General features: G+C 41.4%; 1 protein-coding gene across 1 annotated transcript in view; it reads right to left on the bottom strand.

Annotated features, from left to right (window-relative positions):
• Positions 1-23969, bottom strand: part of BRSK2 (BR serine/threonine kinase 2) — a 319127-nt gene that overhangs the window by 88826 nt on the left and 206332 nt on the right. The window contains exons 3-4 of the mRNA XM_065635714.1: positions 17350-17435; positions 2965-3105 (exon numbers count right to left, since the gene is read on the bottom strand). Coding sequence (XP_065491786.1) covers positions 2965-3105; positions 17350-17435 — 227 coding nt within the window. The remainder of the gene's footprint in view (positions 1-2964; positions 3106-17349; positions 17436-23969) is intronic.

Here is a 23969-nt window from a genome sequence, read left to right as displayed (position 1 = left end):
ATACTGCTGTGAAAGTAAGCCACGGATATTTCACAGTGTTTTGGGAGGTTCAGGAAGAAGATGGGACAATGATATGGGGCTGGAGACACCAGGCTATCAATCTATTCTGCCAGTTGGTTAGAGGCACCCACATTTAGTCATTAACCAAAGTAGAAGCCTTCATTTTTCAACATGGTCATAACTGGATAACCTGGCTGATGAGATGATTTGTCATTTCACTGCCCCATGACAGGACAAGGTCAGGCTTCACTGCTTAGGAAAGCACATTAACTTTTATACTCACGCACACATACACACACATATATATTTATGTATGCTCTGATTTTCAAAAAGGTTTTAATAATACCTGTGCAGAATACAACACAATCTAATATAACACAGATCATACAACCTCAGACCTGGAGGGAAGGGGAGCTTATAATTTACTGCTAACTTATTCAGCACTAGATGCTACTTGAGTAGGAGTTGGCAAAGAGACAGGGGATTTACTTCTAAACAAGACTACTGCCCACAGTCCAATCTGTTTAACAGAGGAAAATGGATTCCTCAAAAGAGACATGCGTTCTGCCTTGGAATTTCCACACATTGTTAAAACTGCACAGGTTCTTGTCTGTCTGACAGGCTCACCACGATCCTCACTCAGTTTATTAAAGTCAGTCATATCAAGAGGACCAGTATGTATGTGTATATATGCATGCTTTCATAGAAACTGCTATCCCCATGGAGATTCATAATTCTCTGGAATATTCATTTGGAAGAGTAAACAATTTCTCTTCAGTTGTATTTAAACATTTTTGAGTCTTCCTGGATTGGGTCTCTAAGTGTTAAGCCAAGTAGGGAACAGAAATGTGTATGTATGCAATCCACCGGTGATTACGCTGCCCAGTGTACATAAAAAATTAATAGCTGTACAACCTTACCAAGGATTATGCTGGTTATAAGGAAGTCATGATCACTCAACCCAGTGAATTAGCAGGGAGGAAAATTGTGGAATTTGCAGAATAGAACTTGTCAGAGGTCTCTGCCAACAGACAAAACTTAAGATCCTCTAGTTAGGGCACACGAGCTGCTCTCAGTTCCCCTGGGAATTTCTCTGACTCTTGTAACCCTGACTGTGCCAGGTAGGCATTGTCCTCAGAGGACCTTCTTACCCAGATCCACCACCTTTGAACTGCCTCTTCTGCTGACAGTATACTCACCTTAATATACCCTCAAGAAAGGCTCTTATTTCCCTTTCTATTTATTAGAAATAGGCTCTCTTTCAAATTAGTATTTCCTGTTGAAACGAGTCAGAGATGTAGAGGGCAGGGGTCTAAGAGCAAACTAAATATTTAGGCATCCATTTTTGCTGTGGCTGTTTATGCTGTGGATGTCTGATTTGTGAATTCCCAGCACAAAACGGTACAGAAAATCACTGTATGGTTACTCAGAAGTAACCACACAGTGATTACGCAAATCCAACTACTGCAGTATCTATCAGTGGCCCTCTGCCTCCTGGATAGGGGCGTCTACAGCTGTCTGTGGCTACAGAGAAGCAGCCATGCAGACATAATGTAAATGGTCTCCCCCAGTCGACCTAACTGTGAGGAGCTGCATTGCTGAGAAATAGGCAGGCAGTTATGGGTCAGCAGCTATACAGAAACTCTGTAGTCAGATTGATTATAACAACTTGATTTCAGTATAATTGAAATTACCTAAACTTGCTGAAGATGAAGCAGAAATAGGTCTAATTTAAAACACTACCTGAAAGCACAAGTTAAACCACACTTGATGGTTAAATCATATGATGGACTTAGTGAGTATCAACAGCAGTCAGATCAAGGAAATTCTTCCCTACTGGAAAAGAAATTAAAAGCAACAATGATTCAAATGCCTAGAAGGGACTCAGTGAAGGTTGCCAAAAGCCAGCAGGTTTCCAAAAACTGAAGGAATCCATAAAATGACTTTGCCGTATTCATAATTGTCCTAAGCTTCTTCAGGGACTCATTTTCATAAAATCACAGAATCATAGAACGGTTTGAGTTGGAAGGGACCTTAAAGATGACCTAGTTCCAACCCCCCTGACACCCACAGGGACACCTTCCACTAGACCAGGTTGCTCAAAACCCCATCCCACCTGGTCTTGAACAATTCCAGGGATGTGGCATCCACAATTTCTCTGGGCAGCCTGTTCCAGAGTCTCACCACTCTCATGGTGAAGAATTTCTTCCTTATATCTAATCTCAATTTACCCTCTTCCTTGCCCCATCACTACATGTCCTTGTAAAAAGTCCCTCTCCAGCTTTCTTGTAGGTTCCCCTGAGGTACTGGCAGCTGCTATAAGGTCTCCCTGGAGCCTTCTCTTCTCCAGGCTGAACAACCCCAACTCTTTCAGCCCGCTTACATAGGAGAGGTCTTCCAGCCCTCTGGACTTGCTCCAACAGGTCCCTGTCCCTCTTATGCTGGAGGCTCCAGAGTTGGACACAGTACTCCAGGTCGGGTCTCACGAAAGTGAAGTAGAAGGGGAGAAGCACCTCTCTCAACCTGCCGTCCATGCTTCTTTTAATGCAGCCCAGGATACAGTTGGCCTTCTAGGCTGCAAGCGCACATTGCTGGGTCATGTTGAGTTTCTGATCTTATTTTGATATACTGTATTCTCAGTTATTAGCAAATGCCCCAAGAACAATGGAAATTAAACTGCTTTTCCTTGATGGTTTTGTTTTTCCTGGTTAAAGCATTCCCTGTGAATGAACTTTCCTCCAGTGAGAAATGATGGACACTCTTCTCCATGATGAGTCAATCTGTGAATGGTGCACTGTCTCACAGACAGCCAGGAATTAAAAATTACATCAGCACTTTACACAATGCTTTTAGAGCTTTACACCACCAGTTACTTAATAGTAAGTAAAAGTATCAGGAAATAAGATCCCTTTATTCTGTGCTTTTATGTAACAAGTAATTCCTGTTGGAAATGGCTGTACTCACCATATTGAATGACTATGGCAGAAGTCTAAAGCAGAGATGATTTGTCGGAAGAACTTCCTGGCTTCTTTTGGTGTCAATCTTCCCTTTTTTACAAGATAGTCGAAGAGCTCCCCACCTGACACATGTTCTAGCACCAAATACCTAGAAAATAACAAAGCCAGGATTTTGTAAGCACATTATTGTAACAACTCCCTCACACACTCAGTTATATACAAACACCTCTATTTACATGTGGTCAAGGAGAACACTTCTGGAAAGAACAGGGGAAGAGAATCAGAATTTTAAAATCAGGAGTGATTAATATTTTTAACAAGGATTCTGCAAACTTCAGACATACCACTGTTGGATTCAGTGTTCAATGTAATAGTGAGAGATAATCTGGAAGCTAAAAGTTACTCAAAAGACCAGGAGAGGAAGAAGAGAATAATCAGGTATAAATTCTGTGGAGTAAGACTGTGTACTAGGAAGCCTCAGGTCCCTTAAAACAGCTGTGGCAAAGCTGCACTCACATATTGTTCTGCCTTAGACACCTGAAAACCAGACAGATGTCAACAAACTAGATGGAATTTAGAAAAAGAAGTTTAAATTATGAAAAAAGATAAAAAGAACTACACATGTGCAGCTTACATAAGGGCTTCAGCTTTTTCTGCTGAACAGCAGTGATTTGCTGGAGTAGCTGCCCCTCCTTACAACTCACACATGAAAAATGTGAGACTGAGTGAATGAAGGCAGCACAACAGGGACCTTGGAGTGAGAGAGGAAACCCCAGACCTCACATAGCGCTCCTGGCAGTCACAGAGAGGAGACTGAAATCTTCTGGAAGGACAGGACTTGCCATGGATGGACTGTCTTGTTCTTGTAGGTAGGACTAATGAAAGGCAGTCAAGCAGAGGAAAACTTAGTATAAATCTCTGGAAATGTTGCCTAATAGTGGGAATGAAATAGCTTCCCCAGGGAAGTGGCAGGAACACTGTGAACTGAACCATTTTAAAATAAACCAGATATAAAATGGACTAAGCAATAGACCTCTATTGGCAAGAGGATTGCCTGAAACCTCCATGGACTTTTTCCATCTCTGTTGAGATTTTGTGTTCTACTGTCTCCTTGCTTGTTTGCCCAACATATATTATTTTAATATAGAATGAAAAAATTATGCAGTCAAGTTACTTATTCAGAATCTGAAATGGCAAGTATAAACAACAAATTACTATTACTTTTTACTGAAAAAACACTTTTGTTCTTTGGTTCTATTAGCTGGTTTAAACCTTGGAAGAGAGGCAAAAACCTGTACTCCTCCCTTACTGCCTCCCGCCTCTGAAGTGAGTTTCAGGTTTACACAGCAAGGCATGTGCTCTGAAAGGTGGTTTCTGTAAAGCAACAATGCAAAGGTGAACAGGGCATTCAAACCTTTGGCAGTTTGTTTGAGAGACATCACCAGAAAACTTGCAAACAAGAATCTGATATTTTTCCAAATTTTGAGTGTACTTCCCTGTCCTCTCCTCCCAACAGCCCAGCAGACCAGGCTGAACAGTATGTGCCATGATCCCTATCTCTTAATGTTTTGCTTTACAGCAAGCTAGTTTTATTAACAGTACTAATCCAACTCTTCAAATTTGAGTGGACAATTAAAATAATTAATCCAGGATACTGTCTGTTCTGTACCTCAAGCAGCATAATCTCGGAAGAAATTTCTAAATTTAAAATGGAAAGAAGACTATTACAAATCTGGGGGCTTAATTACTCCTGCTTTCAATGTTTCCAAAAAGGTGGAAAAGTAGAAGTAAAAGCTGTTCTGAGGAAAGTAAGACTGGCTTAATAATAATGGCATTAGCCTTGTAGTTGCAAAAGTGGGACCTGAGCTCCTGGTCCATCATCAGCTCCTGTGTGACTTCCACATGTCTGCTCCCAGCCAGCATAAGGAGAAAGCCTTTCCCTTCTTACGGAAAGGCAGCAGAGAACGCAGCAAGAGACAGATGTTAATATTGTCTTGCCAGCTAAGTAGTACAAAAGCACAAAAAAGTGGACAACAAAAATGAAATTCTATGTAACTACTCCTACATTTATACAGCCCTAAAATTACATTTGGCCCTTTGAAGGCAACTGCGAGGCTGATGTGGCCCCGGTGAAAATGAGTTTGACAGCCCTGCTTTAGGAAATTAAAGTGGTATTTTCTGCAATCCTTATAAAAATAGAAACAGGTACAAGAAATAGGGTAATACTGACCTTTTCTTTTTCACTAAAATGAGTAAAAAAGAGAAAAATCTTAACTTGAAAATCACATTTGCAATATGTGGGTTACCTTCTGTCCAAGAAGAGATGAGTAGTTACCCGGCTGTCTACTGACTTCACCTTCGTAATACAGAGATTACTGCTTATCCACATTACATTTTTTGAGCAAGATATCAAACCATTCAGAAGAAAGCTGATATGCCGTACCCATGTGCACTGAGGTGTCCACATTTTCAAATCCCAATCCTCACTGTCCAAGCCTTGACTAACAGACACTCTGGTAAGAGGGTTTGCTATGTAATTCATTCTCCCTCTCATACCAGAGATAGATTTGCCTAACTATCCATTATGGCAGACCCATGCCTGGCACAGAATCAATCCTAAAATTCTCCTTGACAGTTCCTTCTCTCACTGTGCCCAGCAGAAGCTGGATCTTGCCCCCAAAATTCAAACTGATAACTGCTTTTTTTTCCTGGGAGGCATTCTATTAAGATGATTGCAGTTACAGGCATACAGAACACCCTCCACACTGGTTTCAAATGCACGGTTTTGGAAAATTACAGACCCAGCATTTCTGTCACCCACAGCAGGAACTGCAAAGCAATTTATTTTCATCAACTTCATCTTATTAAAAACACTCAACAAAAATGCACTGACACATTTTATGAAAAATAAAACAAATTGAAAGACAGGGAGCATTTACAAGGTTATTCATTTTTGCTTGCCATCTAGAAGCACCAGATATAATAATGGAAATGAACAGGGGAGAACATTTGAAAAAGATTTGTGCCTATGACAAGTCAAGGGACACAGAGAAACACAGTGACAATGCACTCTGATCTGACAAGCCCCAAACGTGACCAGAGTGAGAAGGACGACAAACACATTCCCCAGTGGTCAAGTGCAAGAAATAAATGCTGCAGGGATCATGCCACAAGTACTGTGTGGTTATGTTTCAGCTAGGATTTCTGAGTTCAGATTTGCAGCTTATCACCCGCCAACCCTATTCCCTCCAGTACGATGTGTTTTTTTTAGGATAGCCCCCAACTAGGAGATTTTTGATTAAACAAGGGCATAATTCAGAACCTGCCTCCATCTCTGTGCAAGCCAGTGTTTTGCTGGTGCATTACATGCCGCGGGAGTAGTACACATGTTATTTCCGAAAAGGCCAACGAGAGGGGTTTAAACATTTCCAAGTGTTGCACTGGTTCTACCACTGTATGGCTTACACAATCCTCACTTAATGCTGTGTATCTGTATCCATCCGTGTATGTGTGAGTGTGTCTGAGTGGCTCCATGAAAGAAGAGAATATGTACTCTGAAAAGCCAAAAAGAAAAAGCAAAGGAAAGAAAGAGCATTATTCCAGAGGCTGGAAAATAAGGCATACAGGCCCTACATCTCTCCTGAATCTGGCACAGAAGAGAATCCAGATCTCCTGAGTCCACATCAGTGTCTAAAATCCTTTACTTTATCAAAGTGCTATAGGTTTGGAAGTATGCCAGTGCCAGCTCTTGAAGGATCTAGGAGAAGGTAAATAACACATAGCCTGTAGGGGAGAAAAACACTAAGAAGTATTTTCCTGACTTTCCCTTTCCCTTTTATCTTTCTCAGATATGACAGGTTCTCGTCTCACTATAGTACTACTTTTCCCATTTGTTCTAAGCAAGTGAGCGAATTCTAGAAATCCCAGAACAGTAACCAGAACTATATTACATTTGGAGATGAAAAGTAACTTACTGGTGAATTAAGGTTTTTTTAAAAAATCCTGTCTATGTAAGATTGAGAGCATCAGTCTTCCCACTGTAAAAATGTAGGAAACCCTGCTCTGTAATAGCCAGTGCAAGGAGGTTCAAAGCAAGGGAAGAACCAGCCTGCTGCAGTAATACAGAGAGGAGCTATATTAAGACAAAAGACTCTTAACACTTAACTCTCATATCTTGGATGCTCTGGACACGCACTAGCTCTTCTAATCCTTGCATGTCACATGAGAGGAGCATTACCAGTGTTAACCTCCTGTTCTTTACTGATAGGGAACTGCAAAGCAAAGTGACTTGCCCAGGGTGACAATCACCCAGTATCAGACCTGGGATTAGCACCTGTGGTCCCTTCCAGTCCATGCTGTCCTCACCACCAATTTCCTCTCTGCTTGCTAGGGCACTGGAAAAGCAAGAAAACATTCAGCTTCTGACATTCAATATGAAGACAAGTGCATGTGGTGTTACAAATAAACTCTTAATTACTTGTTTTCCTCACTAGATATACTCTTTAAGAGGCTGCAAAAGTTTTCACAGGCCACAGCTTGCTTTCATAAAGACATCAATGTCCACGTCTTGCATGATATCTCATATGTCTGCTACAAATCAAGACATGAAACAAAAAATCTCTGGTTAAGCTTTAGAGCTTGAAGGAGAGAAGACTTTGGCCTTTAAAGACAAAGAAGCTTAATGCTTAATACAAGAATAAATTAGTCTACTGGAGAGAATCAGAGATTGCTTGCAGCAGCATTTTATCTATTCCTTTTGCCATTTTTCTATCTGTATCCCACCATCACCACCTCCCTAATAAAGCTAATAAGTTCCTAACCTCAAATGAACCACTACGTGTCATATCAGAGACATGCATACAGCTTATAAAAGTAAGCTTGGAATAATCCTAGACTCTTTTCTTTCCTTCTTTTTGGTTCATTTAATTTACTCTTTCAGTAACCAAAACAGCAAAGAAGTAATAATGAAAACTAAACAATATAGCAAAGGAGGGATGACTTCTGCACATGAAAGAGATGGAGTAGTCAAGATGAATGTGGAAAAATGCGGTCTTAAACTACCTTTGTGCCCCTCAGATTCTGCTTACCCCAGGAACCAGGACAGACTCCAGAGCTCTCTAATTCATAGCAGCGTCCCCATGGTTGACTGTGGCTTGTTCTATTTAGACTGGAAATTTAACAAAAAAAGCACTGTGCCTGTCCTCCTCATTACCCCAACTTGCCTGTATTCTGGGGATCACAAGATATGACAGCCCATCAGTTTCACATCATTCCTGCATCCTTCAAGTCACTTTAGTTTTTTCCAAATCCTGCATGTCAGTAGGACTACTATAAACAGAGATGATGGTCCACTTTCCTCTGGGAATGATCAATAAATATTCAATGATCAAAATCAATTTTGTCTATAATCATAATATTTTTTATTACATCCAACTAGGCTAACTACCTGACAAGGCTATGAGAATTTATGATACTACTACCATAAGTTTAAAAAAAAACAGCTGAGACTTTTGCCCCCAAACACAAAAAAATTTGCAAAATATAGACAGATAGAAATCAGTACCATTTTCTTCCCTTGCTCCTAAATAAACTAAGATGTTGGTTTTCATTTCTAACATCTTTGGTTGTCCTATCATCAGCTTAAATACAACAAGGCTAAAACAGAACTCTTAGTCTTACCACCCCATTCCACTTCTTCCTTTCTCTGCCCCTATCGACAACACCGCTCGTTTGACTACAATTCAGGCTTGTAGTGCAGGTATTACCTTTGACCCCGGCTTTCTTCAGGTCCCTATAACTTGGTTGTAACTGGTATCTTTTACATGTTTTCTTTATTATATCTCTATGATAATGGTTTTCCTATCCACCCACATGGCTAAAATTTCATGTCTAATTTTAGCTAGGTATCTTGTATCTAAACTAATTCAACATCACCTTTTTCACTTTGATAAATACATTCTTGTCTCACTGCCGGTGATTCAAAATAGATATCATATCATCACTACAATAACATTTTCTTAGCTTTCCATTTTGACCACTCCTTCCATGCCTCCATTGTCTCCTTTTTTTTTTTTTTTTTTTTTTAAATACTGTATCTAACACAAATTAGCTGCCTTCACTTCTAGATACCTTGTAGCCTCTCCTGTAACCAATCTAGGATCTCTTCCTTGGCCTTTGAGGTTGACTTCTATCTCTGACCAGCCTCCAAAGCCAGGTTCTACCATTCCCTTGCTAAATATCCAAGCAAAGGATTCTCTGCTCTCACAACACACCCCTACACATGGAAGAGCATAATTGTTAATGTGACAGCTATTAATACATTATCATTTTTCTTCAGCTGCTTCCTGAAGACTGTACTTTGCTGTGATGCTTGACAACTGCTTGGACTTTTCCATCACAGCTTCCAATGTTGCTCGGTGCTTTGGCTTGTAAGCTGACGAGGGCATGGGCTCTGCTTTTGTCCCATTCTTGTCCAGTGCCAGCACAGCAAGATCTTCTCCATGACTAGATTGCCTTTGTGCTACAATACTATGAAGACATCCCTTAAAACAGTATCAATGGCACTTTTGGTGATGATTTCTCCTTCCCATCTGGTGGACTATGCCACAACTTATTAAAGGGTGCCTTTGCCCAAGCCCTAGAGAGCTTTGAGGAATAACTCACAGAGCTCTCACTGAGGCAAGGGAGCTACGTGCTACCCCCAAGGCAGGACTGTAATAAAACAAACAGGCTGGCTCTGAGCAACGCCTGGAAAAATGCTGTTATAGAAAGACTAACTGGCACAGAGAACACCAGGACCATATATTACCAGATATTTATGGCCAGATAACAAAAAAAACCCCGAAACAAAAACAACAGTTATGATTTGTAAAGAATGAAAAGCTGTCTTGAAGTGATTAGCAAGAATGGTGTGAAATACTAAAATTCTTGCCAGATGGGATTGCCCACAGCAGCCCACAACTATACATCCCAGGGTGGGTATGCAGCTCTCGCTTTCTCAGCCTTATAGATGAAGACAATTTATGAGACATTCACAGCTACACAAATTAGGTCCTCTGGGGCAATACAAATTTATTTATTATTATAAAAGCATTAGATGGATAGACACCTTTAGATGAAAGCTCATACTGAAACACAAAGTATTTCAGGTAAGCATTATAAATGCAAAAAAATAAGAGTAACGAGATATACTCTGTGGTGCTCTAGGAATGCTAGCCAATCCACACGGCTTCTTGTTTGGGTCAGGCAATGCAAGTTTTGTTCATCAGGGCATGCGATTAGCTCTCTGTTAGGGAACAAGTTAATAGCCCATTTTTAATTAAATGGTATGATATTTACACATATGACGCATGACCTCACTTAAACCTAACCAGGTAGGCTGGTCTTCTGCATAAGCCTGAAATGGACCACTGGGAATCATCGCACACCACTGGGTGATATTCTGGGACTTTTACTAAACCAGAAGTAAGACTGGATATTCTTGTGGCACTGGCTGGCTTTTAGGATGCACAACTTCAGGTGTGCACTTCAGCAAGATGCAAAGCACAGATATAGTTATATAGAAAGAGATATACACAAAGACAAGAAAAATCAGGAGAGTTCCTGCTTGCTTCCTCTATGCTCAGGAGTTTACCGTTTTGTGGTACCTATGGGTAAGACATTTCATGGAATGACCACACCTGCTGAGAAGCTCAGCCACTCTGTTTTATCACTTAATAGTCAATTACTGCATGAAAATCACGAGCATAATCCTAAAACTGGGGAACATGGCATGGATCAAGACACTTTGGAGCTGACGCCAATGTCTAAACAATTACCGAGATCGGGGATACAAGACAGGTAGGAATCTCCTTTATAGACAGATACGTCTTTAGTTCTTTTTCTGTCCCTATGTTTATTACTCTCCACATCTGTAAAAGCCTCTTGAAGTTTGGCCCCAGCATCAAATGCAAATGGAAATGGCTGCACCACAAATGGCATGTGCGAGGCACTGCCACTGATCTTGATGAACCTTGAACCATCTCAAAGTAACCCACAATCCCCAGCAGATTATTCACTAGAAACTAACTACTCCTTTTGACAAATTCAGCTAAGAGGTAAAAAATCATTCCATTTCAAAGCTCTGGTGAATCAGCAAGGGTTTGTAACAGCAGACTGCTGAAGAAAAGCCTCCAGAAGAAAAAAGTCCTGGCAATTCATCTTCCATGCTACCACCCTACTTGCAAAATGTCCTTCCATACCTATATATGAACAGACATATGTGTAGTAGGGAAGAGTTGCTCAGCCCAGATTGACATGTTGTAGTTATTTGATGGCTTTTTCACGGCAATATTTTCTATTGATTAAATAATCTCTATCAGATATTAAGCCCCTTGTTATTGGTGCAGCCTATAAATTATTCAGAAGTTATATAAATTCTTGTAGTGGGCATGAATTTTTAAACCCTAATTTGGCAAAAGGCCTGGAACTCTATTTTTTCTGTTTGTTTGTTTGTTTTTAATTTTTTTGTCCCCTGCAAGAAAATGTGCATGCAGTAGACTTTTTTTTTCCCCCAAAAGAAAATTCTAACTCTAGTCTACTTGTTTGAATGGAGAATGTATTTGATTACTCATTATGTTTGGACATGAACAGGTTGGTGCTTTTGGGGAAAAGAGAGGTAGTAGGAGATGCTGCTGCTGCACTCTGTACCTTTGATTTATTGGGGATGAAAGGTGTTTTGAGCAGTGCCTTCACGGTGTGTAGTCATGCATGCCAAGGCACTGCAGCAGCCATCCTACTTGGGCACATGATATGGAATGGATCCAGCTAGAGGGATCCTCAGCACAGGACAGGCAGAACTAAGACAACACCCATCAGCTCACTGCTGCAATTCTGCTGGCACCCATAGACATCAGGGTTTTACTCTTCAGAGCTAAGTGGCCTCTCCTTTAACAACTAGGGCCCAGACACACACAATGTTTCCTACCAAAGCCTGAAAGAGAAATTAGACACCTAAATATACTGTGGCTCTGGAGATACTTTTCCCCTTGGCTTTTGTTCACGTCGCAGCATGGCTTCACTATGGGCCTGTTTTCTCTCAAGCCCAGAATAATGATCTGGATGGTATGCAAGTGCACAAGTCAGGCAGTGAGGAGAAGATAGAGTCAGGCTTTTTGGGTGGAGCTTATTTGGACTGTGTTGCAAGGGGTGTAGTATTAATCATCCTCACCAGCTCTGTGCAAGCCCTGCTTTGTGCCAGGCTGGCACCCCTCCTGCAAGCAGGGACACCTGTCCTGGCCGCAGCATCGCCTCCCCTGGCCTCTAGCCAGCTGCTGGTCTCCAGGCCCACCCCTGGCTCCAAACCTCACGTGCGCTGGCGCCACTCCTACAGCTCACCAGCTTTCCTTTGGCTACATGTGCTTGCAATTCATGACAGTACTAAAACAAGTGAATAGCAGAAGAAAAGGGGTCAAAGCAGCTGACTAAGAATATTTCTCTTAATTCCAATCAAGGCTCAGGTAGAACATAATTTTATCTTTCAATCCTGTTCTATTTTCTTTTCCTGTATCCACAGCATCTGACACCTCACCACTAGACTAACAAGAAGCATAGCTACCATGAAATAATTTTCAGCACTGAGCCCTTGGAGCTGCTCCAGCTTTCTGAACCCTCCTGCCTTTAGACAGGTTTCCCTGCAGATGGATTGAATATGAAAGTCCTGGGCTACCATTAACAGAGGAACATGCAGAAACGTTTTTTCTCTTTCTTGCATCCTCTGGCACCTCACCATTAGTTTGCAAAAGAATAAACAGAATTACAGGAAAACCCTGCAGGAGAGGGCTGGCAGCATGAACGCCTCTGCAGACACCACCAGACTTGTTAGTCTTCGACTCCTGCTGTCAGTTGATCCTGTATAAGCCAGAAATGTGAGCTGTGCACAGGTAGGAGGACATTTTAATTTCGTTATCTGGCTCATTGGGAAGCACCTTCACCTCTGAAATCAGAAGGTGGTGTGTTGTGTACATTGCAATGAGGCTTGGGCACTTGCCCAGTGTTAGCACTATACTGCTGAATGATGAGAAAGGGACTTGCGCTTGGAAAAAGAGCTGAAGAATGCATGGCACATTTCAGAGAAGAATATTCTGATGTCCACTCCCTCTCTCAAAACAGATTCTTGTTTAAAATGCTTATCAAGTTGGACAACACAGAGATTTAAAATAAATGTTCCCACAAAATTTGAAATCTTAAGTGTGAAGATTTGAAAATTAATTGATAAAAATCTATGCATATATATACGAATATCTGTATGCACCTATAAAGAGAAATTTATTGATATATACACACAGACCTTGATGGAAAGGGCATCAAGAAATACTTGTATAACCATCTGAAAGAAAAGGGCATGGAGTAGTCCTAGGACGTTTTTATCTTGTTTCCACCCTCCGCCAACCCCCCGATAATTTAAACTAAATAGCTAATCAAATAAGATCAAAAGGATAATGCTACCTCTGTCAGGAGTTCTGCAGCAAAACTCTATCAGTCAGCTTTATCCCTTTTGGAAAGAGAAGGTCCACCTCCTGTGGACTATGCAATGGCACTCAGGTTGCCATGCTAACAAGCTCCTCCAACAGAGCTGTTCTAAGATCAAAAGGAAAGCTGAATTGACTGCATAAAATGCAGTAAATGTACAAATCAGAGATTTAAGAACAAAGCATAAGATCGCTTCCTAGAAGACCTCCGAGCCAACCACTTCACTCCTGAAGGACTAGCCTTTGCATGTTTCCTCTTATTTAATCCTCAACAAGGCTGCCAATGAGAACCTCCTGCTCATTCACAGCAGTAGCACTGCTAACAGCGTATGAACTCTGTCTTCCTCCCTGGTTACGACACAAACACTATCAAGGGCCAATTCTGGAAAGACCTTTTCTATACATAGCACAGAGGAAAGAGGACCATCACCCAGTTCATTTATAATGCAGAAAACATATGACCAAAGGAGTGTTTCCCCTCCAATATGAATTACAGAACACACCAAAACTTTGCTATCAGCTTTGTTATTGCCTTGCTCATCCCTTTATTTTACTTATATTTCCCTAAAATTCCTGACTGTCTGAACTTGGTTAGTAAAAATGACTGGTGCACACATAAATTCTGGTAGCTCATTGATCATTCCCCATTATAAACCCGCAATATAAATTCTTAAACAACTCTGGGCTTAGCCCATACCAGGCTACTTTAACTCGATCTTTAAAATACAAGGATGCTCCCCACTTCTTGGCTGTTTTGTCTATTAACATTATATGATGGGAGAGAGGGAGGCATAGATTGTCTATAGCTATTTCTAAATTACCTTTTACTGCGGACTCCCAATCATGCTTGAAGGCCTTAAGTGTGATCATATAACAAATACAAAATAATTCAACTGTGAGTAATATTGCTAGTTTAGCCAACATAATGTATACCTGAGGTGGTGTATCAGCATACATACAGAGAGCAACAGTGCAGCTGTGTTTTCCCCTATGCACCTAGAACTGAAGTTCACAGTCCTACTATATAAGACGACTCAAAACGCTGGATAAAGAGCTGAAAGTCTTAGAGTTCATAGCTATCTCCATCTCCCCAACCATCTTGGTAAAAAAAAACCCCAAACAAACAGAAAAGACTGCTAGGCTAACATACATAAGCTAAGAGATTTTTTAAATTATTATTATTTTTTAAAACTCATTTTCAGTGTTAAATAAACTGTGGAAAAAGGATTTGATTCATGGTTGCATTAGGAATCTGCTCAACTGAAGCCCCTTGTCACAAATTAAATCATAAATGAAAAGTCAAACATGATTTGTGAAATTAACATTTATGAAGGAAACACTCCCCAGCGCTGCATCGTGATTATTCTCTGGCATCTGAAATATCACCCATAATTCACAAGCTCCTCTGAAACCACACAACTACCGTTACTGCTGAGCTGGCACGCATGATGGAAAGGCGTTGCCAGAACCAGAGAGCAATCCCTTTTTTGATGCTGGTGAGAACTAGAGGTCACTGTATCTTATTATTTGGGAAAGTACATGCGTATGCACTTATCAACCCCCACATGCTTGTCACACTTCACCCCTCCACAGGCACTCTCTTCCACCTTACAGATTCATCCAAGGCCATGGGTGTTTCTAATTTTAAACACAAAGGCTTGGCAGAAGCTCTGCATTGTGCCCTTTCTTTAAAATGGTGACTAATAAAAAATGAAACGTAATTAACAGTCGTTGGCTCTTTCACAGAGTCAGTGCCTTTCAGCAGAGGGATTCAGTGCCTTTGTGGGGAGATGCAGACAGCTCAATCCTACAGGCAGAGGAGCTACAGCAGAAAGAAGACTTAGTGATTGTTAAAGGCTAAATGTTCACTGGCAAAACCTGCTTTGGAGCCCCACATTTTTAGAAGCCAGGATATCCAGATAGGGCTTAAAGATGTGCGATGCTTCCCTTTTCAAAGTGATTTTCAGCAGGGAGATACTTTCCTGCCAAGGAATGTAGTAATTTTTTTGAAATCTTGGTGTAAGACCATCCCCACTGCTCTTAGCACTAGACATTCTTCACATGGAGCAAAATAGCTCCCAAGTCTTTGGGGGTAAAGAAGGAGAGCTCAGCTCAGCTGTTGGCTTCAAAGGTATTCACAGTAAGAAGAAAGCTCCAGCACCTCTATAACCTATGCCCTCACCCCAAGTGGTGATCACAGCTTTTTTTTCTTCATATATTCATACACTGCCTCCACCACCCAAGTATACTACACCTACTTGGAACACATCAGCTGCATGCTGTGTTTATGCAAGTGTGCATGTGTTATATGTGTGTATACATAAGATTACACAACGTACAAATAAACAAGGATGACAAAGAAGAATATTCCCTCTTTCTTAACCAAAAGAAAGCATAGGGCCTCATCCTATCCCCCTTTAAACCAGAATACAATGAAATGTATTCTTACAAATAGTGCCTCTCTTTTTAGGATTAAAGGAGAACTTATTGTTTGTGCCACTGAGGACAGAGCACTCAGCAGTAGCTCAGGGAACACCTGAGCCAGGCTCTGCCCGGTGCCTGCACGAGCTCATGCTGGAAACCACATTTCACAGCGGATGGCAGATTCTGCCCCAAATGAGGTAGGGGAATCCAGAAGAAATTACTGCCTGCTCTGCTAAGCTAACCCTCAGGCACAGAGGCCTCACTTCTTGGAATAAGAATTCATTGCTCCAGTAACAAGACTGGCTGAGTAGTCCATGAGGGATTGTTGCCTCCATTCAACTCACTTTCTCTGGGTAAAGAGTCATTCCCTTCTTGTGTTGTGACATTAAGAAGAGGTCACCAATGGACGGTGGTTTTTAAAAACACAGGGTGTTTCAAAAAGATGGACCCAATTTGAAATCACTATATCTCTGCAACCACGAACTGCCCATGAATGAAACTCTTACACTTGAAAGGGCAGGGCACAGAGTTTCAAATGATTACTGCTAGATGCCTGTCATTAAACTATTTGTAAATTTTTGTGTAATTGTAACATGTTGCCATTGTGAAATATACTGCTTTGAAAATAGGTCCATCTTTCTGAAACAACCTGTAGGGTGGGGTTTGTTTGTTTTGTTGGGGGCGGGGGTGTTTGGTGTTTTTTTGTTTTTTTGTTTTTTTTTATCACTCTCTTCTACTTGCAATAACCTGTTAAAAAGCTGAAAATAACACTGAGTTCTCTACTGGGTTGCCTTTTTCCATTTGGAGAACATTTTTTTTTTCCTGTTGTGCCAAGATTAATGTGGCCTGTTTGTTTGACAACAGATTCAACATATCTAGTGCCCTGTCAAGGTAACATGACTCTGTCTGTGGACAACATCCCTGTCTGGCACTGGCAATGAACTGAAAAAAAAAAGGCTTTGCTACTTAACTGTTACTGCAGAACCATCAGGAGATTTCAGCAGCTCTTAAAACCAAAAATTGTTATTGATGGGGCAAATTTAAAACATTGTTAGTGAGAGTCAAGGGTTTCGATGAAAACTATTAGGCAAGGGAGGTTACCCAAATTATTCACTGTAACAGACTGTTACAGTTTTTATTCAAAATGGTTCCAGATCTTACAGGTACAAACCTTCCTCCCCTCTTGCTGTTTAAGAGAAAACATTGGTTTGTCCTCTACCCTACATTTAAGTAGGAAAAGAAACAGCATATAAGTACAGAGAAGAAAAAGAGAAAAGCCAAGGAAATAAGGACTGTTCCTTACTCATCCAAGTACCAGATATCACACGGACACCAGCTGGGGATGAAAACACACCCTGCTCCATTCTTTCAGAAATGTTATCAAGTTCCAACCCCCTCCTCTCCCTCCCTTCCTTCCTCCTTCCCTTCCCCATTCTCTGGCAAAAGCCAGTAATACCTACAAATATTTTTTATTTTCGTAAACATCATGCAGCTTTAAAACATGAGGATGTTCTATCAACTTCAGGATGGCTATTTCCCGCTCCACCTGGAAGAAACAAAAAGAAATAGAGAAGATTAGAAGCTTGGTCTTGGAATACTTTAGATATCATCACACATTTTCTTCCTATTTATCCATTTTCTGCTTCTCTTTATATGCAGAGGATATGGCAACTTACAACAATGTATCATGTTTAGCACTCATATAATTAAAGAAAAATTAAATTTAGTCAGCCTCAGCACTCTCTGACCTGCTGGAGAGAAAACCAGCAACATTTCAAGGTTGAAAGAAAATTCCCGAATTTACTAAAGGGAGTTAGCTGTAGGAGTTATATGAGCATTCAAGGCTGTTCCTGCCCCACAACCCAAAGCCAATGACATATTCTCAAAGTACAGAAATTGTAAGATGTTATTTAGGGCTCTCCTGACCTCCAACAAGCACAGGTGTAGCCATGCTGTACTATGTTTGCATACTCAATTGATATTAGAAAATCCCCATCCTGAAGAATTTGCAGTGTATGTAGGGGAAAAAAAGAGAGTGGAAGACGGACAGCAGCACGATTTTATAGCTGCAGAACTGAGACACAGAAAGGGAAAGAAATATAAGAAGTGACAAAAGAAGTACAAGGCACAAAAGAAATTAATCCCGATTACTGGAGACGCACTGTTCAGAGCCTTAAGCGTAAGACTCTGTTTTCTCTCAATTCCCAGTCTGTCCTAGCATGGCTACTTCTAAGAGCATGTCTTCAACGCGGAGTTAACAAGTCGTGACTAAACCCCTGTAATTAGCACAAGGCCTGTTCTCACCCAAAATTCCTATCATGATTGCTGTGGTGCTTTTAACTTGAATTTACTAAGGGTATTCATTAGAGGTGGAGCCAGTGTAATTCCTCAGATGCTACCAAAATTGCTCTGTGCTGCTCGAAGCCACACTGTAACCGCTCTGATTTGACCTAGGCTAACTTGAAGGGAGTTAATGTAGCACTGTGGAAACTGTAGATAATGGAAATAAACTCTGCAGCAAGAGGCAGTCTAAGCATCGCATGATCATGCACGACAGATTTCCAGGAATCCACAAAGGCAGAAAGAAGACCTAAAGATGCAAACAAGGACAAATAGGTAGGTTTTCTTCCAGTCCTTCAAATAACTGATTGTCCTGGAGCTGCTACGCTAACAAACAACACATAAACTACAAAACCATCCCTTAACATCTCCCCTGCAGGGATCAGACAAGTAATTTGGAACTTGCCACAGTATACCTTTAGTTCTTGATGTCTTTTAATTTCCTGAGATATCATCCTCCGCTAAGCCTGAACACAAACAACTTTCCCTGAATGCCAGTAAGATACTCTGCAGGAAATTAGAAAGCAGCAGTTTTCCAGCACTGTGCAGAGGAGGAGGATTTCCCGGCATGTTGGTTATCACCCCACATCTCTCTTCCTCTACACCACCACACAAAAAAGAAAACAAAGGCAACTCTCGTACTGTATCACCCTTGGCCTTTCTTGGATATAAGGATAGAAAAAGAAAGAGTGTTTGTATGTGTGTCAATCTTAGTCTTTCAGAGACATTTATTCCTCTCTGCAGGGTCAAAAGTCATCTGAGAGACCCACTTCCGCACTTGGGATGTCTGGAAATAGCTCCTGCAGAGAAGCGGGGAATGCATGTAAACATGTATGTATGCAGTTCAGAACTGCTATGAATTCAGCAATACACAGTACATGATGGTAACAGGTCTGTAGGTGTAACTTACTCATGACCAGCACTTAGATGAAAGCTGCTTATACGAATAGGAAATCAAGGTTGTGTAGATTTCAACTGTACAACTATCCCACCAAAAAACCAGGGGGAGAGCTACTTCATTAAATTTTTCTCTCCTCTTCAAAAAGATCTGTTACTCCTTTCTCTTATAAGATATACACTGACGTTTGCAGAGGGCTTGTTCAGCCCTGTAACTGATAAAGTTGGATATGCTTCAAGAATGATGAAAAACAAAATAGAAGAAGCACCCACTCCCATAAAACTCCTGCAATAGCACTGAGGTTCACCATCAGCGCCGTGTACCGCAGCTGCTCAGGAACTGGAACTCCAACAAAATTCCCTTTGGATGGGGCAGACCAGGTGTTTCATGGAGAATGTGACCACTGTACTAGCTATGGCAGTGATCATCCAACCCTGTTACAGAATCACACAGAATCACAGAATGTTAGGGATTGGACAGGACCTCAAAAGACCATCTAGTCCAATCCCCCCACCAGAGCAGGAACACCCAGATTAGGTTACACAGGAAGGCGTCCAGGCGGGTTTTGAATGTCTCCAGAGAAGGAGACTCCGCAATCTCCCTGGGCAGCTTGTTCCAGTGTTCCATCACCCTCACTGAGAAGAAGTTTCTTCTCAAATTTAAGTAGAACCTCTTGTGTTCCAGCTTGAACCCATTACCCCTTGTCTTACTGTTGGCTGTCACCGAGAAGAGCCTGGCTCCATCCTCGTGACACCCACCCTTTATATATTTATAAACATTGATGAGGTCATCCCTCAAGTCTCCTCTTCTCCAAGCTAAAGAGACCCAGCTCCCTCAGCCTTTCCTCATAAGGGAGATGCTCCACTCCCTTAATCATCTTCGTTGCCCTGTGCTGGACTCTCTCCAGCAGTTCCCTGTCCTTCTTGAACTGAGGGGCCCAGAACTGGACACAATATTCCAGATGTGGTCTCACCAGGGCAGAGTAGAGGGGCAGGAGAACCTCTCTCGACCTGCTAACCACCAAGGATGAAATTCCCTGCAGATGGGCTGTCTAACTGCACTACAGATTCACTTCCGAAAAACCTCTTGGTGGGTGCAGTGGCAATGTATGTTCACACCAAGTGAGTGATGGATGGCGGCATCCAGTCAGGGTCCTTCTTGGTTACTGTCCTAAAGCATGAGAAGAGGCAGTGATTTATGACTACTGCTTGGAGGAGGGGATTCAATTATGGCACTGCATAGTCTATGTTCAACAACAAAAAATTAGACCAGAAAGTAAATATCTACTTACTACCTACAGATTTACTCTAGGAAGCAATTAAAAAGAAATAACCTGAGTTACTTTCATCATTTTACATGTGTGAGTGTGGAAGGTTCTGTGCGTATCTCAAACTGCCTGGGAACTAAATCCTTAGAGGAACTACAGTTTTGGAGGTCTTGATTTCAGCCCCGGCTATGCAGAAAGCATCAGGCGTGATGTGCCTGGCAGCATTTCACTACAACGTATTCAGTGCAGTGGTGTGTCGCACCACTTCAGCGCAGGCAGCAGTCAGCTTTCCACAGTCTGCTCTCTCTTCTAGCTGTATACCATGTACAAAACTAATCTACACATCTCAGTAAAACTTTGTATAATCCTTCAGTGAAAAGGGGCTTTATGAAGGAAAAGTGTCATTACTGTACCTCTCATAGTCCAGGCCTTGGCCCCGTTTAGAGAAGCAAGACACTAATGGCTGTATTACTTCAAGAACTGGAGATTCACAGCTCTCTAAACAGCAATCTGATAAAGATCATCCTCAAAAATCTTAAAACACTGTCCTGCCTCTTTTCCTTTCCAAAGCAAGACAATAGTTCACAAAAACGTGCGATGGACCACCTTCTCAAAATTACTACTGCAGTCATTGCTGATGGGTGACTCTACCAGATCCTATTCATTTTTCACATTCCCACAGAGAAGCCAGTAATTAATACAGGCTGGACACAGACTGTAGATCTCAACAGCAATTTTACTAACGCATGGCTCAGGAGGACCTAGCAGCCACTGTGTCATTAGCAAAGGAGAGGTACCTGAACTTACTAGCAAAATAAAAGAGGCCTGAAATAGCATGCTGCTTTGCCTTCTTCCCTAGAGCTTTGCCAGCCCTTGGCATGCCTTTTTTGAGCATCCCTGTGCTTGCAAGCCACGGAGTGCTGTCCAGCTCGGAGCTGGCAAGGACAGGGGAACAGAGAAACCCTGCAGGGGTGTTTGCTTTAATGCAGATGCAATTATCAGAAAGCAGGCCAAGCTCAGAATAGCCTGTCTGGGGAGGCTCAGAGTCTGTGATAAACAGGAAACATGGAGAAACATTTGCATAGTAGTTGAAAGAGAAAGGAAAAAAAAATGGATTTTTCTCTGTCACACGAACACTGGGTCATGTCACAGGGTCCCAACTACAGCCTGGGCTGCCTCATGGCAACATAGGTTACTGAGTATGCAGCACCCAGCGCCTTGGGGCTGGGGGAGAGCGCTGTGAAGGGCTATGCAGGGCAAATGGAGACACGTTGCTAACTTGTAACCTTGCAGATGCCAATTAGAGGTTTTAAAAATCTACGCAGGAGGCTGATTTGACAGGATGCTCCAGTGACTCAGCTAAGTGCAACACCGGGACAACGTGACCCTTAGAGGAATAATGCAAAACTCCAGTTCCCTCACCCTCCATCTCTACTTCACCCTCCTTCTTCCCCAGAGGAAATCACATCTCTGGCGACAAGTGCTCTGCTCTCACAGGCACACGAGGTGCTAATTCACCTAGAAGGCAAGGAGGGCAGGTTGAGGGAGCCTGAAGGCTTGTCTCAATGATGAAGAAAGTTTCTTTTTCTCTTGAATTTATTTTCTCAATAACAATTGGGTCACTCACCACCCAGGTGGTGCTTTGAGAACTTGAAAAATGAGGAGGACGGCTGTCTCTTATTTTATCTACCAAATCTGTGCAAGCACTACACAACGGTCATCAATTGCAGTGTTTCTCAAAGAACACTTATTCCCAAAAAGCTGGGAAAGAGCAGATGACATTTCTCCTCAGATGCTTTGAAGTCTGCCAGCAGCACACCACAAATCTCCATTGACATCAGTGGCTCCTATATTGCTCAAAACACTGCCCTGAGAAGGAAGTCTGGAGCTGCAGAAGTGGCTAGGGCCAATAAAGCCCTGCAAGCTGCAAATGGGTTGTGCTGGTTTTGCTGCTCACAGCAAAACGGGAGGAGAGTGTGTGGATGGTGTGGGTGTGGTAGGTTTTCATGTGAAAATCAAGCTTTCTGATGTTGACTCTGCTTTGCTTTGAAGTAATTAATGGAGTAATTTTCAGAACTCTTGGCTGGGCTGTCCCTCAGTTACCCGAAACCTGGACATGAATTTCCCCTGAGTTCAGAATTATTTAAACTTAGGATGAACTTCAAAGGATGCAGAGATTTGGATGCTCATGCAACTCCTCAGGTTAGAATTCAGGCTGGAAACTTTGTACTAAAGTACCTACTTTCTCCAATGTCTGGCCTGCTCTGTAGTAATTTGGATTTCCATGATGAGAGCACAGAAAGTAGAAAGTAAATCACTGTGATACTTCACTGAGTTGAAGCGGCAAAACCAAAGGTACTGGATATGAAGAAACTAATCTCAAGTTCTCTGGAAAGTCTGTGTTTCTGTCGTAACAGAAATATTGCAGGAACAGACTCTGGCATTTTATTGATTTGGTATTATTGCTTCCATGTTATGTGAGACTGAAAGTTAAACATGACTGGCTTCGGTAAAGACCATCTAGGTCACCTGTTCACTCTTTCCCATAATCACAGAATAACTAGGCTACTCTTGAAATCAGAAGAGAAAAGCATTAAAGCAGAAAGGGCTTTATGTGACAAGTAACTGTAGGCCCAGTATGTCCTGTAGGGTCCTCACTGCTGTGAGGATATCATTCTTCCCAACAATTGGCCATTGCCAAATCTAACCAATACCACATTGTATCAGTCGCATCCTTAATTTCAATGGGAGCATAAACAGAGCAGAAGTGGAAAAAACCCAGATTTTAAATGACTAAACATTAGAGTATCTTCCTCTGCAGCTCTGCATTTAGTTGATTTTTCACTTAAAGTGGCCTTTCATTACCTTTGTCCAAAACTTCTTCAGCAGGGCATTATGGAAGCAGAGAACCACAGAAGCTGTCCATCTACAGTGAATATTTCCTGCTGCTATTGTAGCCATTAGCTTCAGATTTCTGAATATACTGAGCCATATCCAAAATGTATTGAAGTCAACAAAAGATATGAATTGACTTAAATGGGTTTTGAATCAGATCTTCTAATGATCATTAAGTGGTATCTGGAAGAAATCTTCTATTACATAATTTTGACTAATTAAATGCTTTAACATAAATTCAGGTTTTCAGCTAAGTACTAGTAATTACAAGAAGATTCCATAAAAAGTGAATAAATGAGGAGGAGGAAACTAGATAGAATCAGGGAGCTAGACAATGCTGTACAAAATACTTACAACAAACAGATAAAATTACTGGAAAGCTGAGCAATTCCTCAGTTTATTGAAAGCTCTATTATGGGCTCATTCCACCACAATTTTTGTTTGCATGTGTGCTCCTCAAAGCTATTTCCTCATAAATGAAAATGAAAATAGGTGTGTGTGAGAAGCAAGTGAGATGCATATTTGATGTTAAAATTTGCATGTGCAAGCTTCTATACCACAATTTCCACAAACTACTATTGTAACAGAATGTCAATTTCTACTTGTCTTTATTGAAACAAGTATTTTTTCATAGTCCCTTCAAAACTGCAACTCTAAAGCCCCACTGAACTTCAAAATTT

The sequence above is a fragment of the Caloenas nicobarica genome, chromosome 5 (genome assembly GCF_036013445.1).
Source record: "Caloenas nicobarica isolate bCalNic1 chromosome 5, bCalNic1.hap1, whole genome shotgun sequence".
Taxonomy (NCBI): Eukaryota; Metazoa; Chordata; class Aves; order Columbiformes; family Columbidae; genus Caloenas; species Caloenas nicobarica.
Note: the sequence above shows the minus strand (reverse complement) of the source record. Positions and strands in the feature narration are given on the sequence as shown.